Here is a 20,000-nt window from a genome sequence, read left to right on the forward strand (position 1 = left end):
CTTCTCATCTCTTATTAAATAATATAAGAAATGTTTTTGCATATAGATAGGCTAAGATAACTTTCGCTCCTCTGCGAGCAGCGACCTTGAAAGCACCTCCATCTGGTGGCTTATTGAAAGTTTTGCCGAATATTATTAATCTTCCTTTCCAAGGGCTTTGAGTTCCTCCTCCTCCTCCTCCTCCTCCTGTTTCCGTTGGTGTTGTTGTTGTTGTTCTTTTAATATACGCATAAATAAACATTCCAGATATCAGATGTTTGATCCGTATTGCAAATGGTCAAATCTGCTCTGATATTTTATATAGTTAATCAAATATGCCTCGTGCAGTTCTGTAACAATAATCGTAATTTGATATTTGCTCTAAATAAATAAAAAGACGCCTTTGGGGATCGTTCTTAGCTTTTATTAGAATTTTAAAGTCTTTTTCATAAAGCGATTCTTATCTCTCTGAAGTGTTTGTGTTGAGCATCCCGCCGTTATTGAGAGAGAGAGAGAGAGAGAGAGAGAGAGAGAGAGAGAGAGAGAGAGAGAGAGAGAGAGAGAGAGAGATTGGTCTATTTCTGTTGATCACGTAAGCTACAGTACTATTAGTAGTATTATATTTAACATTAATAGATGTGGTTTCCTCTTTTCCACTTTTTTTAAGTGAAGTAAAATGTTCACCTCATTTAACAGTTTGTGTGTGTTTATCACGTAAGCTACAGTAGTATTATATTTAATATTAATTGATATGGTTTCCTCTTTTCCACTTTTTTTTTAAGTGAAGTAAAATGCCCACTTCATTTAACAGTTTGTTTGAAGCTTCGTCGTCTTCTTCTTCTTCTTCTTCATTACAAATAATGGCATAGTGTAATCTCAGTGGTCGAACTTTGTTCAGAGAGAAATGTTGATGTCCAAAACTCGGCAAAACTTTTGAATAGTGAAACTTTTGAAAGAAGAAGCCCTTTAGGGCTATCAGCTGCGCCCCTCACGGTAAAACTGGAGTGAGCTCTTAAAAGAAGTCAAGTCACGCGAATAAAGCTTGAAGTTCAGAATTTGCATTACATATTGGAGCTTTTCCGGCCTTATATTGTCGTGTGAGTTTGTTGGCGAGTGCTATGCGCGCTGTAACCCGGCGCTGAACGTTATCCTCCCCATCCCCTACCCAGCCCTAACCCGGGGCGGACAAGCAAGAAAGATCCACTCGGATTTTATTATATAAAATAGATGATACTTTATTGTAGCCAGAACTTGGTTCATCAAAGTCTCTTCCATTTTTATGATGACGAGACTGCCCATGTATATAGATATCTGCAAAATGCGTCATATATATTTGCACAAAACGCGATGAATAAAATTTAATTTATTTTAGAATGAACCTGATTCCTGACATCACCTCACTTGCAGGTCGCTGTAAGAGAACCTCATTACAACGCTCTCATCACTTCGGACGCGAATCGCGTCAATTTTGACCCAGCCAGCAGCCCCGTACGTCCATCCATCCATCAAGCGAGATATGACATTTGGAAAGCGAAGCGGAATTTACCTGGGAAATCATTTCCGTGTCCCGCAATCTAGAGACGTCACGGAAACGTGGGCATGTTATGCTCCGCCTTTTGCAGGTGTCAGTCAAGCGAGGGTGTCTGGGGTCACTTGTAACTTGACGGAATTGGGTGGCACCGATGCGTTTAGTTTTAGTTGAAGGAGTTTCTATTTTTGGCTTGTAGTTTCTTCTGGGGATAAACGATGTTTTCTGGTGAAGTATATACTGTTGTTCTACTCCACGGGTATTTTGATTTTAGTTTATTTTTCGTTTTTTTATATATATATTTCATATCTGGAGTCTACAGAGACAGACATGTGTTTTTGAATTTACCCAATCCATTTTCTCTCTCTCAAAATTTATTGTATTCAATTGCAAAATGTTTCTGCATTTATTATGATTACCAATTAATAATTCTCTCTCTCTCTCTCTCTCTCTCTCTCTCTCTCTCTCTCTCTCTCTCTCTCGTGTGGGTTGTCCTTCCCTTTTCATTACAGAGCATTAGATAACAGCGTCAGCCGCCCATGAAGACGTGATTGGCCAATCCATTCAGCCAATCGCTGTCACTCAGCCGTAGTACTGCTCTTCGCTTTCCTTAGCGTATATAAACCGTCTCCAGACCTCCTTCCCCCCACCCCCCTCCCCATTTATGATTCAATTAACAAATTGGCTAACGAGTTTGCTAACGAGCTCTGCCTCGTTAATCCAGTTAGGTCTCGGACACACCTGGATTTATCGGCTGAGAATGTCGGCTGCGCCGTTATGGGTTAAATACGCGTTGTTCATGGAACGGTTAATATGGGATATTGGGGGACATCTCGCTATCTCTATCTGTTGCTGTGAATCCGACGTTAAGCGATATTTTTGCCTCAATCAATATATATATATATATATATATATATATATATATATATATACTATATATATAAAGGTATAAGCCACAAGGGAAAATAAACAACGGAGTATCCGAGGGATCTTTCGACGTTCAAAGTAAGGACGTTTGAACGTCGAAAGATCTCGCGGATACTCCGTTGTTTATTTTCCCTCGTAGCTTATACCTTTCTTTATGGATTTATCACGTTCCTAACTTTCGTGATTCAGTTATACATACATAAATATATATATATGTAAATATATACATATATATATGTACATTAATAAATTATAAATAAACCGCAAACATTGCTTAATATCGAATGCCCTATTGCGAGGGAGTAACGTAAACATAAGGGGAATTATAATCGATATACTTTAGGGCATCTGCTCGATAGCCGAGTGGTCGAACTCGACTGTGTATCGTTGTATCTTGACCAAAAGCCCATTATAAAAAAAAATCTCCCTAGTATAAGTTATTCGTAAGGTAAAATGAAAAAGGGAATGATCGATATTTGTGGCGTGTATGTATGTATGTATATTCCTTTGTTTCTGCATTTATTTATTAATTCTTTATTATTTTATTATTTGTCTTTTTTCCTGATAACTGATCTTCTCATTCTGCATTTCTCGTTACCTTCTGTTACATCTTTCTATTAAACACCATATTCTTTGGAAAAATGACTTTCAAGTCGATGGCCCCTGTGGTGGGCGTTCCGTGTGAATAGGGTTCATCTTTTGAATAATAATAATAATAATAATAATAATAATAATAATGATAATAATAATAATAATAATAGTAATAATACTCTTTGGAAACTTGAATTTCAAGTCAGTGGCCCCTATGGTGTGCTTGTTCCATATGAACAAGGTTTATCTTTTGAATAAGAATAATAATTCAGTCATTCAAGGTTAGGGAACAAATAAGTTTTGAAACGAAATCTTGTTTATTTGAATGTATGTTAATTTATATATAATTTAAGTACATTCACTCTTCTTTGTTTCCTCATTTCACACATCTCCCCTTTTCGACCTGTTCCTCTCTTCCGATGGACTTGACATTTTCCATCGTTACTCAGTCCTGGTGATAATACAACCTTACATGGTCAGTAGGTCATCAGTGACTTCTAGTGACCTTATAGTAATCTCTCACAGTATCTCAAGATTTGTATGAGACTTCTGTTTTTTCACAGCTTCTTTGATTCGGTAGGAGAATGTAAGAACTCTACGGATTTTTCGAGCCTTCTTTGGCTCGACAGACGAGCAATTTTGTTAGTTACTATCATAAATTGGTAACAATTTCCGTCAAAACTAAGAAATATAAAATAAATTTTTTTAAAACAGGTGTATATAAAAATGCACTAAAAAGTGAAAAATATATTTATTTGACACACCAGAATTTTCGTACAAGTAATCAAGTCTACAAAATTAAAAATGGGCGCCAAACATGGAAGGAGACACACAAGAAATAACAATATATATATATATATATATATATATATATATATAATATATATATATATCTTTTCTAGTAGCATTTCCTTCCATGTTTGATGCCCATATTTTTAACTTTTTAGTGCATTTTGATAAAAGCGTGTTTTAACAAATATTTTCTTATTTTTTATTCTTACTATGTTGTTTATCTACATTCCTCTATTTCTTTTCCTTCTTCTTTGTCTCTTCTTTTTCTTGCATACTTTCTTGCAATGTTATTTTAGTTGGGTAGGTTTCTGAAAAAGTAAAAAAAAAAACTATCATTAAGATGACTTGGGCTGTTTATTTCGTATAAGTGTTCATTTTCAGATTAGATTTGTTGTGAATTTAGTTCATATTGCACTGAAAATAGCGTCTGTTAAATTTGGACTTATAATAGTTGAAAGAGTAATATGGATTTTTCTTTACAGTATGTATGTATTTAAGTATGTATGTATGTGTACTTACAGTTACTATGTAACTCGAATAGAAAATCACGCCAGTTGACCTCAGGTCACACAGAAACTCGTGCCTTTTTTTTTTTACTCATCAATTAGTATTGAAGCAACGTCCAAAATTTATCTTTTCCTAAAATAAGATCTATAACCTCAATTGATATTTCTGAAAGAATATTCTCTTAATTCCATAATTATCAGAGATTCCTATCATATCCCGTGTATATCTTTGTTGTCATTCTACTAGTTTTTATTTTTTTTTGGCATTCCCTGCTGATTATTATTGCTGTCACTGACCAACCAAGGAAATATGAAAGTCATATGTATGTATATATATATATATATATATATATATATATATATATATATATATATATAATATCCATTAAGCTACAAATGTCCTTTAATATCCAATTAGCTCTACCTCGGAATTAATATATTTTCATATAATTTTAACCAAAGGGGAATTTATCAGTTGATAAAATTTTCGTCCTCTCGTGGATTCGAATCAGCGCGCACAGAGGAGAAATCAGGACCTCAGTGACGTCTTCTCACCGACTCGGCCATCAAGTGAGGTATAAGTTGATACCGTTTCCGGAGAATATCAACTCCGATATTAGTGGCATTAAATGGATTGTATTTACTGAAATGAGTGAGAGAGCGACGCCATGCAGCGCAATTTGCGATATCAATTAACATTAATAATGTCGTTATAACTTTGCTTTATGTTTTATGAATAATTGACGGACGGCAAAGTGTCATTAACACGACGGAGGGAGGCAAAAAATAATTATAATAAAAATAATGAAAAAATAGAAAATAAAAAAAGTCACGTATATTTTTCATATTCATTCCATTGGCGCAGTGCTACGGTCAGAAATATACAGTTTTTTAATCGTTTGAAGATTTAGGTTTCGTTTTGAGCTGTGTATTTCAGGCCCTGATTTCGTCGTTTCTTTGTTTCATAAGGTTTATGCACGCATGTATGCATACATTGTGTATTTATTATTATTATTATTATTATTTTTTAATCACAGTCCTCCAAATCAATTGGGTGGTATTTATAGTGTGAGGTTCCAGGTTGCATCCTGCCTCCTTAGGAGTCCATCATTCATCTTACTATATGCGCCGTTTCTAGGATCACACTCTTCTGCATGAGTCCTGGAGCTACTTCAGCCTCTAGTTTTTCCAGACTCCTTTTCAAGGATCTTGGATTATTATTATTATTATTATTATTATTATTATTATTATTATTATTATTATTTAGGAAGCAGACCCTCTCTCAAGCATACTTTATTAAAAAGTAATGGCTACTTCAGCAGCGTTACACTTGTAGAGATTCTTCCCTATTTTTCGGATAGCGGCCACACCAAAAGTAGTCCACCTCAGCTTCTCAGCTTCAAGAAAAAAAATAGAGAGAGAGAGAGAGAGTGGTTAATGACTTTGATGACTATGATATAGTTTATCTTTTAATTGAAATATATACACCGATCTTGACCCTGTATTTGATCATGACCTCTATAGGCGCTCTACTAGCCCGTTCAAGTATCAAGGAAAAAGCCGCTATTCAAAAAGTAGAGAAGAATCTCTACAAATATAACGCTGCTGAAGTAGCCATTACTTTTAATAAAGTATTATAATTATTAATATTATTCAGAAGATGAACCCTATTCATACGGAACAAGCCCATCAAAGGGGCCATTGACTTGAAATTCAAGCTTCCAGAGAAAGTAATATTGTTCATTAGGAAGAATGTTTTAGAGGGTTTATTGGTAAATACAGAAAGAAGAGGTCTCACATATTAAAACAAATTATTAAATTAATAAATAGATAAAAACGTATCAAAATACAAGGGGAATAGTATTAGTGTAGTTGCATCCATAGTTCAAGGTTTTTATGGGATAGTTTTTTATGTTTTTTTTTATTTAGCAGAGACTGATGTAGTGATAATAGTATAAAAGTAGTTTTTTTTTATCCTGAGGAATTCATTAATTAAAAAAATTTTGTGAGAATACTTACTACGAATTCTTGAATGAATTCTTAAGGGTAAGAATACAACTATTATACGATTACTACCAAATCAGTCCATGTAAATACATATATAATGTATGCATACATGCGATCATCATGCACTATACGAAATAAATAGTACTGACATAACATTGTCCAATATAAGGAAAACCAATTATAAAATTCAAATTATTAAGACTATGGTTACTGCATATCTTGCAACTCTGCTGTTTAGGGCAGGTGGCTGAAAAATAAATTGAAAAATAAATTGAAAATATTGACGCCGCCTTAGATAAGTCACCAAATAAGTAAGTAAATAAATGAATAAGAATTACGTATGAGGCTGGCTGTGTCTACGCATGCGCGAGTGCTTGCGTGAATGCAGTGACCTCAATTTTCTGTTTGACACTGCCTTAGACAAGCCACCAAATATATATATATATATATATATATATATATATATAAATATATATATATATATATATATATATATATATATATATATATATATATATATATATATATATATATATATCTGTTCCCTTGTACATGGCTTAAACCAGGCCCTTCTTGTTTACTTTCGATGCGTTTTCCATACAGCAACCGAACGTCGTTGAGACAAGGTGTCTTTTTTAACTATTCCTAATTTTAATAATAATATATATATATATATATATTATATATATATATATATATATATCTCGAAAAATAAATAAATAAAATGACTGATCTGGTGTGTTTGTGTGTGTTTGTGTGTGTATATGTTTATGCACGCCTCTGCGATTGCTTCCATGAATACAGTAAAACCCCAATTTCCTTGACAACGACTTACACAAATCACCAAATAGATAAATAAGTAAATAAATAAAAGTTACATATGTGGGTGGGTGTGTATGTACTGCTAGGTGCACGCATGCGTCAGTGCTTGCGAAGAGTACAGTAACTGCATTCCTCTGCTTGTCTACTGTACAAAAGAAAAGGAACAAAGATCTTACTGCCTGTTGCCCTCTGCGTTTGCTGAGCGACTGCCGATAAAAGGGCCTCCACTTCGTCTCTCCTCAGGACGTTCTGTTTCACCATCAGGTTCAGCTTTCCCAAGACCTCTTTGTCCTAGGAAGGAAGGGAATTTAGATCCTCAAGTACACTCGAATTGACTTGAATTACTCTCATTAAGTTAACTTTCGTTACTGAACGTCGTTGTCCTGAATGCGTAAAGTTTTTGGTGCCTAGGGAATACTTTTTGCTTCAATTAAGAGTTATTTCGATAACACATTATTGATGCACCGTTAATGTAAGAGAATGAATACACTTGTAATAGAATTTGGAATTTAGTAATATTGGCTTCAATATATGCTATTGAAATTCATAAATATCTTAATGGGACTAATTGGCATCGATTCAGATTTCATAGTTATAAGCGGAGTCTTGAATACTCTTCTAGTAGAATTTGGAAATTGATAAGATTGGGTTCAATGTATGCTATTGAAATTCATAAATATCGCAATGGCACAAATTTGCACCGATTAAAACTTCATTGCCAAAAACGGAGTCTTAAAACACTTCTAGTAGAATTTGGAATTTGATAATATTGGCTTCAATGCATGCTATTGAAAATAATAGATATCGCAATGGCACACATTGCCACCGATTAAAACTTCATTGCCCAAAACGAAGTCTTAAAAACCCTTTCATTAGAATTTGGAAATTGATAATATTGTCTTCAATAAATAGTACAAAAAAATTCATAGATATCGCGAAGGCACGAATTGGCACCGATTAAAATTTCATTGCCAAAAACGGAGCCTAAAATACTCACCTCAAATAAGTTGGGTATAGTCGCTTTCGTGTGGTCTTGTTGCATGCCGTCGAAGACGAAGTAATTGGAGAGTTGCAGATCGGAAGTGAATATTTCCCCTTGGCTGTACTTCCTTGCAATCTCCCCGAGCTGCAACGATATGTGTTGGTTTCTAAGGATTTTTAACTAAAATTTCTCAAAATAAATCCAGATTGCTCACTGTTCGGTTTATTTCGGAAAGAAGGTATGAGTAGATTTCTGAAATAGATTTGCAATATGGAGATATTGTGACCTCTCCTTAGTTATGATAGTTTTCATGTATTTTTTTATATTTTCCTCAAGCTTTAGATGTATTTACAGGTGACAAAATCAACGTATATTCGCGAGCTTATAAGGAATCATGCAGGAATTAATTATGTAAATGATTTCCGATTACAAGGTGAAGCCCAAAATATCAGTCACTCCAGAACTGTTATTGTCCTGGAAGAGACTTTATCCCAAAACATAACTCCATAAGCATGCCTCGTTTTATTCAAAGGAACAATGAACATTCCGTCCTCGAAAATTTAGCCGTCCAACGAGCCTCGTTACAAGCCTACCTTGGAGCCAATTAGGCGGAAGAACGAAGCCGCCAACTCGTTGCCTTCCTCCAGCAGATTTTCCAGCTTATTGATCGCTTCCAGACCTTGTGCCTTCCAGGGAGGAAAAGGACGAACACTTCGTTAGTTGAGGAGAATGATTTCATAAACAACTTCGTTGATGGTGGCGGAGTTTGAATGAGATGTGGGGGAAATTGGAGAGAGAGAGAGAGAGAGAGAGAGAGAGAGAGAGAGAGAGAGAGAGAGAGAGAGAGAGGAGGTAATTAAAGAGATACTAGTTTCCGAGTGGGTGGTTGTACTTGCGATCTGCGTCTGGCAAGGAAGCTATACATATTTTGTTTTTGTGTAAATCAATTAATAGATAGAAGTTGTGCTATATATATATATATATATATATATATATATAATATATATATATATATATTATATATATATATAGTGAGAGAGGAAGATGCATATTGTGGTCTAAGAAAATACTTGTAAACGATAGCTTATCATTTATATGATGTTTATTGTAGTAATGATACGACTACGTATCATTACTACAATAAACATCATATAAATGTTATTAAGTTCCATTTTAATGTAAAAAAATTCAGATAAAATTTTGGAAAGAACAACTAAAACGAGAGAAAGCAAATGAGAGAATTATTGATGAAAAGAAAGAGAAAGGAAGCAGAGAAGGAAGAAACAGATAATGAGGAACGAAGGATTACTCGGATAATAGGGAACGAAGGATAATTATTGGAACGGCGAAGAAAGGGTCAGAAAGAACAAAGGGATTAGAATTCCGGAGCAAGGTTATCAGAACGAGAACGGATGAGAACACGTAAGAGGATTAAATTCCGAAGCGGATGTGATTATGGCGCAAAGCATAAAATGATGATTGTACGATTATTGTGGATGCTGATTATTATCAGAATGATTAGAAACCGGAAATTAAAATAGAAACCGGTTTTGAAAGGCGGAGGTGATTAACGAAACACAAAGCCGGGTGGGAGATGATGAATTTCCGAAAAAAACCATTGTTTATAATAATTATGAGTTGTGATTATTAAAAACAATCATTGGATATAATAGTTATAAGTTGTGATTATTAAAAACAATCCTTGTTTATGATAATTATGAGTTGTGGTTATTAAAAACAATCATTGGTTATAATAATTATGAGTTGTGGTTATTAAAAACAATCATTGGTTATAATAATTATGAGTTGTGGTTATTAAAAACAATCATTGGTTATAATAATTATGAGTTGTGATTATTAAAAACAATCATTGGTTATAATAATTATGAGTTGTGGTTATTAAAAACAATCATTGGTTATAATAATTATGAGTTGTGATTATCAAAAACAATCAATGTTTATAATATTTTTGAGTTGTGATTATTAAAAACAATCATTGGTTATAATAATTATGAGTTGTGATTATCAAAAACAATCAATGTTTATAATATTTTTGAGTTGTGATTATTAAAAACAATCATTGGTTATAATAATTATGAGTTGTGGTTATTAAAAACAATCATTGGTTATAATAATTATGAGTTGTGATTATCAAAAACAATCAATGTTTATAATATTTTTGAGTTGTGATTATTAAAAACAATCATTGGTTATAATAATTATGAGTTGTGATTATTAAAAACTATCATTGTTTATAATAATTATGAGTTGGGATTATTAAAAACAATCATTGTTTATAATGATTATGAGTTGTGATTATTAAAAACAACCATTGTTTATAATATTTTTGAGTTGTGATTATTAAAAACAATCATTGTTTATAATAATTATGAGTTGTGATTATTAAAAACAATAATTGTTTATAATAATTATGAGTTGTGATTATTAAAAACAATCATTGTTTATAATAATTATGAGTTGTGATTATTAAAAACAATAGTTGTTTGTAATAATTATGAATTGTGATTATTAAAAACAATAGTTGTTTGTAATAATTATGAATTGTGGTTATCAATAGCTTGATCATCAGTGACTGAAGCCGGAGTGAATAAAGGAAAAAACATTTTAAGAGATAGGTTCATTTTTCTCTCTTTAAATTTAAAAAGCTAATTAAAAATAGAATGCCAAAAAATAGGTTCTTTTCTTTCTCTTAAATTTAGAAAAAGAATTTAAAATAAATTAAGAAAGTTCATTTCTCTCTCTTAAATTTAAAAAGCGAATTAGAAATAAGATTTCCGAAAACCGAATTTTAAAGATAATTGTCAAAAAATACGTCCATTTTTATCTCCTAAATTTCAAAAGCGAAATAAAAACAAAGTTTAAAAGATCGAATTAAAAATAAAATGTAAAAAAAATCCATTTTTTCTGTCTGAAATTTAAATGCGAAATAAAAATGTAAAAATCGAATTAAAAATAAAATTAAAAAGAAACACGTCCATTTTTTCTCTCTGAAATTTAAGCGCGAAATAAAATTTTTTAAAAATCTAATTAAGAATGAAATTGTAAAAAAGAAGCCCAATTTTTCTGTCTGAAATTTAACCGCGAAATAAAATGTTTAAAAATCTAATTAAAAAAACTACGTCAATTTTTCTGTCTTAAATTTAAAGAGCGAAATAAGAATTTTTAAAATCTAATAAAAAATGAAATTTAAAGAGCGAAATCAGAATGAAATTTCAATAAATGCGTTCATGTTTCCCTTCAAAATATATAAAACCGCATCCCCAAGAGACTCAATAAAACCGCATCCCCAAGAGACTCACGCTGATCTCCTCACTCGTATTCTTCAACCTGACGAGGCAGTACTTCAGTCCCTCCTCGGCCTCTTCGCCGAATTTCAAGACGACCCCTCCAAGGGCATTGGTGATCCTGGTCAGCGAATGCTTGACCTTTTTCCAGCTTTTCTGGACGTGGTCCTTCGTCTGGAACGAAAGTGGAATAAGGGTCAAGAACAGGCCTCTCTCTCTCTCTCTCTCTCTCTCTCTCTCTCTCTCTCTCTCTCTCTCTGAAAAATATGCAGGATTTATATTTATGATAATGTTTCCAAAATGACTGATAACACTACGTAGAGACACGAACAGGCTTGAGAGATACGATGCTTGCTCTCTCTCTCTCTCTCTCTCTCTCTCTCTCTCTCTCTCTCTCTCTCTCTCTCTTAGAAAACAGTATTGATATTGATGATAATGGAACCAGAATTGTTATCTCTCTCTCTCTCTCTCTATCTCAGAAAATCAGTATTTACATTGATGATAATGCAACCAGAATTATTGTTTATATTCTCTCTCTCTCTCTCTCTCTCTCTCTCTCTCTCTCTCTCTACACACACACACACACACACACACATTTGAATATATGGTTGAAATCAAATATCCATCCCTTCCCAAGATAGATCTTTAAACTTTCATATAGTTTTATTTTAGTTAACAGGTTATGGAAATGCTTTGTGCAGATAACGTTCACTACAACTTACTTATTTTTATGAAAAGATATATATTTACAAAAACAAAGAAAAAAAGAAAAGATTACATCCCCCCTAATTGAAAGACACGACCTAAATTAACTTCATGACTGGCGTGGGTATAATGTCCCTGGCATTTTGCTGGCGCGGGCAAAAAGTAATTAATGGAGTACATTTCCCGCAAGCACGCTATGAGATGCATGCAAGCATGTCATTAATACTTAATGGACGTTCGCCTCTGCTTTTATGCTAATGAAGCAGCTGATCTTCCTTTCCTGTATGTGTGTATATATATATATATATATATATATATATATATATATATATATATATATATATATAAATTTTAGGCGAATTCAAACCCCCCGACATACAAAAATATAATCTTTATTTTCCCAAAGTAGCTAACATGAAAATGGAATAAAATGAATCAAAAGAAAATCCCCAAAGAAAATCATTAAACCACCATTGCTTTTCCATGAAATCATCTTGTATATATATATTAATCCCCTTTTATCCTCACTTGTCAGACAACCACAGGAGTCTTTATCAATAGACGTCATATAAAAGTCTAGAGAATTCATTTTTAAGTAGCAACAACAGAATATTTACTTTGTTGATTTTTTCTACCTTGGGGATTTTCTTGTAAGCGTATATTAAGAGTCAGCTATCGTGGAAAAACGCACATAGCATTATCTACGAAACCAATTTGCTTGAACACGCATACCTGAAGAACGTTCCATCCTTCCAGACTTGAATTATTCTATCAAACATCACGTCATGCTTTCCGTAGGGGAGTAGAATTGCCCTCAGTGCACCTCGCGTGGTGCACTGTAGGCATTACTGAAGGGTGTTTGCAGTGTCCCTTCGGCACCTAGCTGTGCTCACGTTTTAACCTTTTACTTTACCTCCATTCGCCCGTTCTGCAGTCCTCCTGTCCAACCTCTCTCTCTCCTCTCTCTCTCTCTCTCTCTCTCTCTCTCTCTCTCTCCTTGACAGCTTGAATTTAATCTAATATCACTCATGGAGTATTGAAGAATTGCCGAGTCAGAGACTTGAAATAAATTTCCCCCTCCTCCCCCCCCCCCCCCCCCTCTCTCTCTCTCTCTCTCTCTCTCTCGGTCTCTCTCTCTCTCTCTCTCTCTCTCTCTCTCTCTCCTTGACAACTTAGATTTAATCCAATATCAGTCATGGAATATTGAAGCATTGCCCAGTCAGAGACTTAAAAATAATTTCTCTCTCTCTCTCTCTCTCTCTCTCTCTCTCTCTCTCTCTCTCTCTCTCCTTCCTTGACAGCTTGAATGTAATCCAGTATCAGTCATCGAATATTGAAGCATTGCCCAGTAAGAGACTTGAAAATCCCCCCCCCCCCCCCCCCCCCCCCCCCCCCCCCCCCCCCCCCCCCCCCCCCCCCCCCCCGCTCTCTCTCTCTCTCTCTCTCTCTCTCTCTCTCTCACCTCCACCCAGGTGTCCTTGACGTGCCTGACGTCCTTCCAGTTCCTTATCACCCACTCGATAACGGAGGCAACCAACGGAGTGATGACCGTCTTGCCCTTATCTGGGGACCTCCCCGGCGAGTCTCCGCCGTCTGCGCCTTCTTCGTGTTCCTTCGGCGGGTGGGAGATGCCCTTCTCGTCTCTGCTGTGATGGCGAGGAAAGAAAGGTCATTGAGTATAATGAATCATCAATATCGTCATCATTTATCATTATGATCATCGTCTAAGCAACAAGTGGGAGAATAAGTATGCGATATATATACTATATTATAATATATATATATATATATATATATATATATATATATATATAATGTATATGCTTTCGTGTATCATAATGATATCATCACTCATCATCATTATCATCATATAAGCAACAATAGTGACAATACGTATGTAACGAAAGTTTAATGAGTATAATGAATCATCACCATCATATATATATATATATATATATCGAGCTACAATGTCCTTTAATATCTAATTCGCTCTACCTCGGAATTAATATATTTTCATATATGCTTAACCGAAGGGGAATTTTTTCTCGATAATAGATTTGCCTGGACCAGGGCGCGAACCTATGGATCCTTTCAAACCCAGGAACGTCAGTGAAGCTTTTTCCTACTACACCACCGCGAGAGGTGTAGTAGGAAAAGCTTCACTGACGTTCCTGGGTTTGAAAGGATCCATAGGTTCGCGCCCTGGTCCAGGCAAATCTATTATCGAGAAAAAATTCCCCTTCGGTTAAGCATATATGAAAATATATTAATTCCGAGGTAGAGCGAATAGATATTAAAGGATTGTAGCTCGATATATGTATATGAATCACGGAAATGTGATATGACTTATATATATATATATATATATATATATATATATATATATATAGATATATATATATATATCCTATATATATATATATATGCTTTCGTGTATAATAATGATAATCATCACTCATCATCATTATCATCGTATAAGCAACAAGAGTGAAAATATGTATTTATTTTATATGTATATGCATTCGTATAAATGCATTTGTAGGAATTTGGATACAATCTCATGACGTAAAACTGACAGAAACAGAATTGCAAATTGTTTATTTTTTTTTCAAGCCCTGATGTCATTCTTCATAATGAAAGAAAAAAGAAAAAAAAACACTTTATTATCATTGTATTATCATACCTGTAAAGTTGATAAACTCCTTATGTGATTTAAGTCTGCCGGAAGGTTGAAATGTTATTTTTTGTTTTATAAGTTTTCTTCTTGTGAAAATCATCTCAAGAAGCGAGCCTTCATGTCTTATATATTATATACACTAAGATTTTAAACTAGGTCGAAAGGTTTATTGAAATTGAATTACTGTATGTCGCAAGTATTTCACCATTAACATCTTTCATCTTTATTTAAAAAAGAAATCTATTATCATAATTGTAAAACTATTCAAACCCTTAGGTGAGGTAAACTATCCATTAGGTAGCAAAGATTTTTTTTTTATCTCAGCGAGCAAACGGGCATAAATATTGCCCCCCCGCCCCTCCCCCTCCCCCGCCCCGCGCCCATCCGGATCGCAGTGATACGAGTTTTGTTTCTACTTGATCTCTCTCTCGCTCTCTCTCTCTCTCTCTCTCTCTCTCTCTCTCTCTCTCTCCAGCAGACTTGACTCGAGGGCAGCACCGGGGCCTAGCAGCAGTTAAGGATGGCATATCTACCAGTAACAGATATGGCGTGACACTTCCCAAGGGCTTTGTTAATTGTTCGTAAGGGAATCACGTTACCGAATTGCGCAACACACAGATGTCTGTGGGCCTTTTTGCGCAGCTTTTTCTACTATACTGTTTCCGAATTGAGTTTGTCCTTCTCTCGTTGTCTGCGATGACTTATTATTATTATTATTATTAAGCTGGAATCAGTTGGTTAGAGTTATTCGAGATTATTATTATATTCTGATCAATTTACAAAAATGCATACACATACACATATATAAATATATATATACACACACACACACACACACACATATATATATACTATATATATATATATATAAATATATAGGATAGAGAGAGAGAGAGAGAGATGAGAGAGAGAGATTTGAGAGAGTGAGTATATTATTGTGATTCCTAACAATGGATCAGTCCTTCGTCAGTGGGTTGGAAATGAAGTCGTAACCGGTCAGGACCTTCAACCTGTCTCTTATTTTTTCACTTCTTTTAACGTGTATTGTTTATGTATATCTTTGTACTTATTGTATGCATACATTACATGCGCAAACAGTAACCTTAATGTAATTTAAAGATACAACTTCTTTCTGTACATTTCATTTTAAATTAATGGACTTCGTCCAACAGTATGCCCACTTCTTTCTATACATATCCTTTTATATTAGTATAAACATGGTCTAAATTATACCGGCTCCTTTATATATATTTTCTTTTACATTTCTATAAACATTGTCCAATAATATCCACTTTAAATTTCTATAAACATCGTCCATTATAACCACTTTAAATTTCCATAAACATCGTCCAATAATATACCCAATTCTTTCCGTACATTCCCTTTTACACTTCAATGAATAATACGTACCTCGACGTTCCCTCGTCGTAGTGGTCATAACTGACCTCTGGGTCTCCGTAGGTGTAGTCGTAGTTGAAAGAATCGTCCAAGACTTCGTGTTGTCGTTTTCCCACTTTTTGCCTAACGTCTTTCCTGCCTTGAATGATGGCGTTTTCCGCTCTATCTGTCCTCTGTTGAACGAGGCTGTAGAAGATTTTTTTTTTTTTGGACTGAGTCACTCGGTTGAAATTTAGCACATATTTAACTCGATTTTGGCCCAGGGGACATTTGTACCAGCTATAGAAAGCGTTTGCAGTTTGAGGGAGACGTGATTGATATGGGTGATCTTTATGGTTGAAATTCTGGATTATTGTTATTAATTATTCAGAAGATGAACCCATATGGAACAAACCCACCACAGGGGACCATTGACTTGAAATTCAGGCTTCCAAAGAATAGTATGGTATTCATTTTAAAGAAGTGACAGAAGGTAAAGGGATATTATTCAAATTTGAAAAAGATACGAATCATACATGATGGGAGAATTTGAAAAAAGATTCGAACAATAGATTATGGAGGACGTGATTCTCCATAGGGTCAGGTATGATACACTTGGGGGACAAATGTGAATCATTGTATGAATCAAGTGTGACTCACTTTATGAACAAATACTATTCGCAATGGGTACAATAGGATTCCTACTGACCATTGATGTAATTCATGTAAAATGCATGTGTTTCATATTAGACTTAGATGTTGAAATGTCAGTATTTCTTAAAAGCTGAAGTAATTCAAATTTTTTCTCAATGTGGATTATTCAAACTTGTGCATATGTATATAGGTACCGCCTTATCCAAGTCTATTCTGACTTACTAGCTGGAAGAAAATAAATTATGAATGAGTGTTGGAAGAGGATGAACTCAGAAAAGTAAAAAAAAAATCTAGGCAGAAATAATGATTCACATTATTATTGTTCGTGTTAAAGATTAAAAGAAGCAGTGTGTTTGTGTGTATGTGTTTGGCATGCTTATATTACTGAGATAGGATGATATCGATTACATGTAGGTCAATGTACGAACCACTTTTCCTTTGTGACTTCTTCATGTCTCTTTTAGTGATCAGTGATCTGTTCGCTGATCAGTATTTGCTTTGTTATAGTTTCTACTTATAATGATTATAAGAAATATGCATTTTGATGTCCAATAAATCCACTTATTCAATCAACGAGAATTTTAATTCGAATGTACCTATTATTATTAGTATTATTATTATTATTATTATTATTATTATTATTATTATTATTATTATTATTATTATTATTATTATTCAGAAGATAAACCCTAATCATATGGAAGAAGCCAACAGGAGCCATTGACTTGAAATTCAAGCTTCCAAAGAATATGGTGTTCATGAGGAAGAAGTAAGAGGAAGGGGTTAAGGGAATTACAGAAAGAAAGAGATCTCTTTATTGAAAAATAAAAAAATGAATTTATGAATTATAGACTGATAAAAATGTATGAAAATGCAAGGAGAATAATATTAAGGTAATTGTGCATTGCATCTTAGTTTGAACTTTTGAATGTAGAAATAAAGGCATATTCTTTATGATTTTATTTACTTTTTTAGTTTTATTATTTTTTTGTGAATATAAGCATGATTTTGAAAAATGATTTAGTGTATCTGTATTCACATAATGATTTTTTAATAAACAGTCATTTAATACCTAAGGCAAAATATTTTTCTCGATGTTAATTTCTCCTGACTCAATTTCCATTTCCCCAGCAATAAAAATGCTTTTCATTTTCAGAGGAATTTTAAGTCATGAATATATTTATATATACAATTCCATCCTGGAGTTTAATGTCAAAATGGACGGATTAGGTAAACAATTTAATGCACCCATTCGGAGGCTCTATTCGTAATTGAATACATCCGCGTGCTAAAAGTATTGCTTTTGATTTCATTTCGAATTGCTCTCGTGAATGTTGTAGGGGATGAATATTCAAACCTTTTAGTATCTTTTTATTGGGTTAAGTTGTTGCTCACGTCCTCCAAATTTGGAAATGGGTCCATTTTGCCTGTTCTTTTATCAAATAATAATAATAAAAAAGTCTTGGGAAAACTCATTCTTTGATTGTTTTGAGATTGTTTGCAAAAAATTCCATGAGCATAAGATTATTTTAGCAATATTTTGTCAGTTCTTTTATCAAATGATACAAAATTCTTGGGAAAACTCATTCTTTGATTATTTTAAGATTGTTTGCAAAAAATTCTATGAACATAAGATTATTTTAGCAATATTTTGTCTGTACTTTTATCAAATAATAAAAAAAATTCTTGCGAAAACTCATTCTTTGGTTGTTTTAAGATTGTTTGCAAAATCCATAGGCATAAGAATTATCTTAGCAGAGAGAGAGAGGAGAGAGAGAGAGAGAGAGAGAGAGAGAGAGAGAGAGAGAGAGAATTTAACTGACCTCTTCATTGGCGCGTCGTACTCGTTAGCCAAATCCCCGTAAGTGTAAGCGTAGTCGTCCTGCATCAGAGCATTGAGGATTACGTGACCTGACCTACCGTTGGTCAGTGACCTCGCTTGACATGCCCAGCACGACAAACCCAGGACTACCACGAGGCTGATGACCTTGCTTCTATGCATGGTTGTTTCTCACTGGGGGGCGAGAGAAGGGAGAAATGGAAATAGGTAAATTTGGCACCTCATGTCTTTTTAGGGTTTTATTAAAAAAAAAAAAACTAATCATTTTTTACGTAATCCCATGGCCACGTGCACTGGTGGGTTACAGAGATACCCCCCCCCTCTCTCTCTCTCTCTCGACTCTCTCTCTCTCTCTCTCTCTCTCTCTCTCTCTCTCTCTCATGTATATATATATATATATATATATATATATATATATATATATATATATATACATATATATATATATTATTTATATATATATATATTATATATATATATATATATATATATTATATATATTATTCGAGTTACAAATGTACTTTAATATCTAATTCGCTCTAACTCGGAACTGATATATTTTCATATATGTAAACCGAAGGAGAATTTTTTATTTGATAATAATTTCGTCCTTTCTTGGGCTCGAACCACCGCCCAGCGGACAGAGACGGTGTTTTGAACCCACGAGAGGACGAAATTAGCATCAACTAAAAAAATTCCCCTTCGGTTTACATATGGAAAATATATCAGTTCCGAGGTAGAGCGAATGAGATATTAAAGAACATTGAGCTCGTAATTTTATGAATCACGGTGATGTTATAATTATTCATATATATATATATATTATATATATCTATATATATATATAATATATATATATATATATATATATATATATATATGATGATGAACTGGCAAATGTCTGCTAATGATTTTGCGTCTGTGACATTCCTAACTTTCAAACCAATGTCCATTCAGCAGCCCTACATTGTAGTAGGCGTACATTTTTCACGAGTTAAGTGTCCTTCATATAATCGAGACAAAGTTGATAAACTGAGTGCAGTTATGTAAACTAAATTCAGTTCACTCTGAGTAATATTTAGTAACAGATGACAGTAATAATTCTTGTGAAGATTGAGAACGGTTGCTTTCGCCTTCAAAGGTTGTAGATAAGAATTTGGCATCGTTTTAAGATGTTTGTAGACAGTAATAGTTATCGTAAATAGTATAGGCTCTATCTAAGAGGACCAATGTCATGGTTAGGGGTTTATAGATACTTATTTTACACGTTATAAAAAGCTCATTTAGGCATAGAATCAATTTCTCGAA

The 20,000-nt window shown here is 33.8% G+C and overlaps 2 protein-coding genes across 8 annotated transcripts in view; one reads left to right on the forward strand and one right to left on the reverse strand.

Moving 5' to 3' along the window:
* The window catches only part of LOC135225888 (ligand of Numb protein X 2-like), a 668,030-nt gene that overhangs the window by 617,840 nt on the left and 30,190 nt on the right, over positions 1-20,000 (forward strand). The gene's annotated exons all lie outside the window — the stretch shown is intronic.
* The window catches only part of LOC135225887 (uncharacterized), a 17,817-nt gene continuing 1,140 nt past the window's right edge, over positions 3,324-20,000 (reverse strand). The window contains exons 2-9 of one of the 2 annotated variants that reach the window (XM_064265460.1): positions 18,676-18,866; positions 16,232-16,405; positions 13,607-13,787; positions 11,455-11,613; positions 8,728-8,820; positions 8,150-8,278; positions 7,329-7,443; positions 3,324-4,125 (exon numbers count right to left, since the gene is read on the reverse strand). In XM_064265460.1, the coding sequence (XP_064121530.1) occupies positions 4,049-4,125; positions 7,329-7,443; positions 8,150-8,278; positions 8,728-8,820; positions 11,455-11,613; positions 13,607-13,787; positions 16,232-16,405; positions 18,676-18,854 (1,107 nt within the window). In that variant the 5' untranslated portion in view covers positions 18,855-18,866 and the 3' untranslated portion in view covers positions 3,324-4,048. Of the gene's footprint in view, positions 4,126-7,328; positions 7,444-8,149; positions 8,279-8,727; positions 8,821-11,454; positions 11,614-13,606; positions 13,791-16,231; positions 16,406-18,675; positions 18,867-20,000 lie in introns of both variants that reach the window. The other variant, XM_064265459.1, reaches the window with a different exon arrangement.

This window comes from Macrobrachium nipponense, chromosome 13, assembly GCF_015104395.2.
Source record: "Macrobrachium nipponense isolate FS-2020 chromosome 13, ASM1510439v2, whole genome shotgun sequence".
NCBI classification, from domain to species: Eukaryota; Metazoa; Arthropoda; class Malacostraca; order Decapoda; family Palaemonidae; genus Macrobrachium; species Macrobrachium nipponense.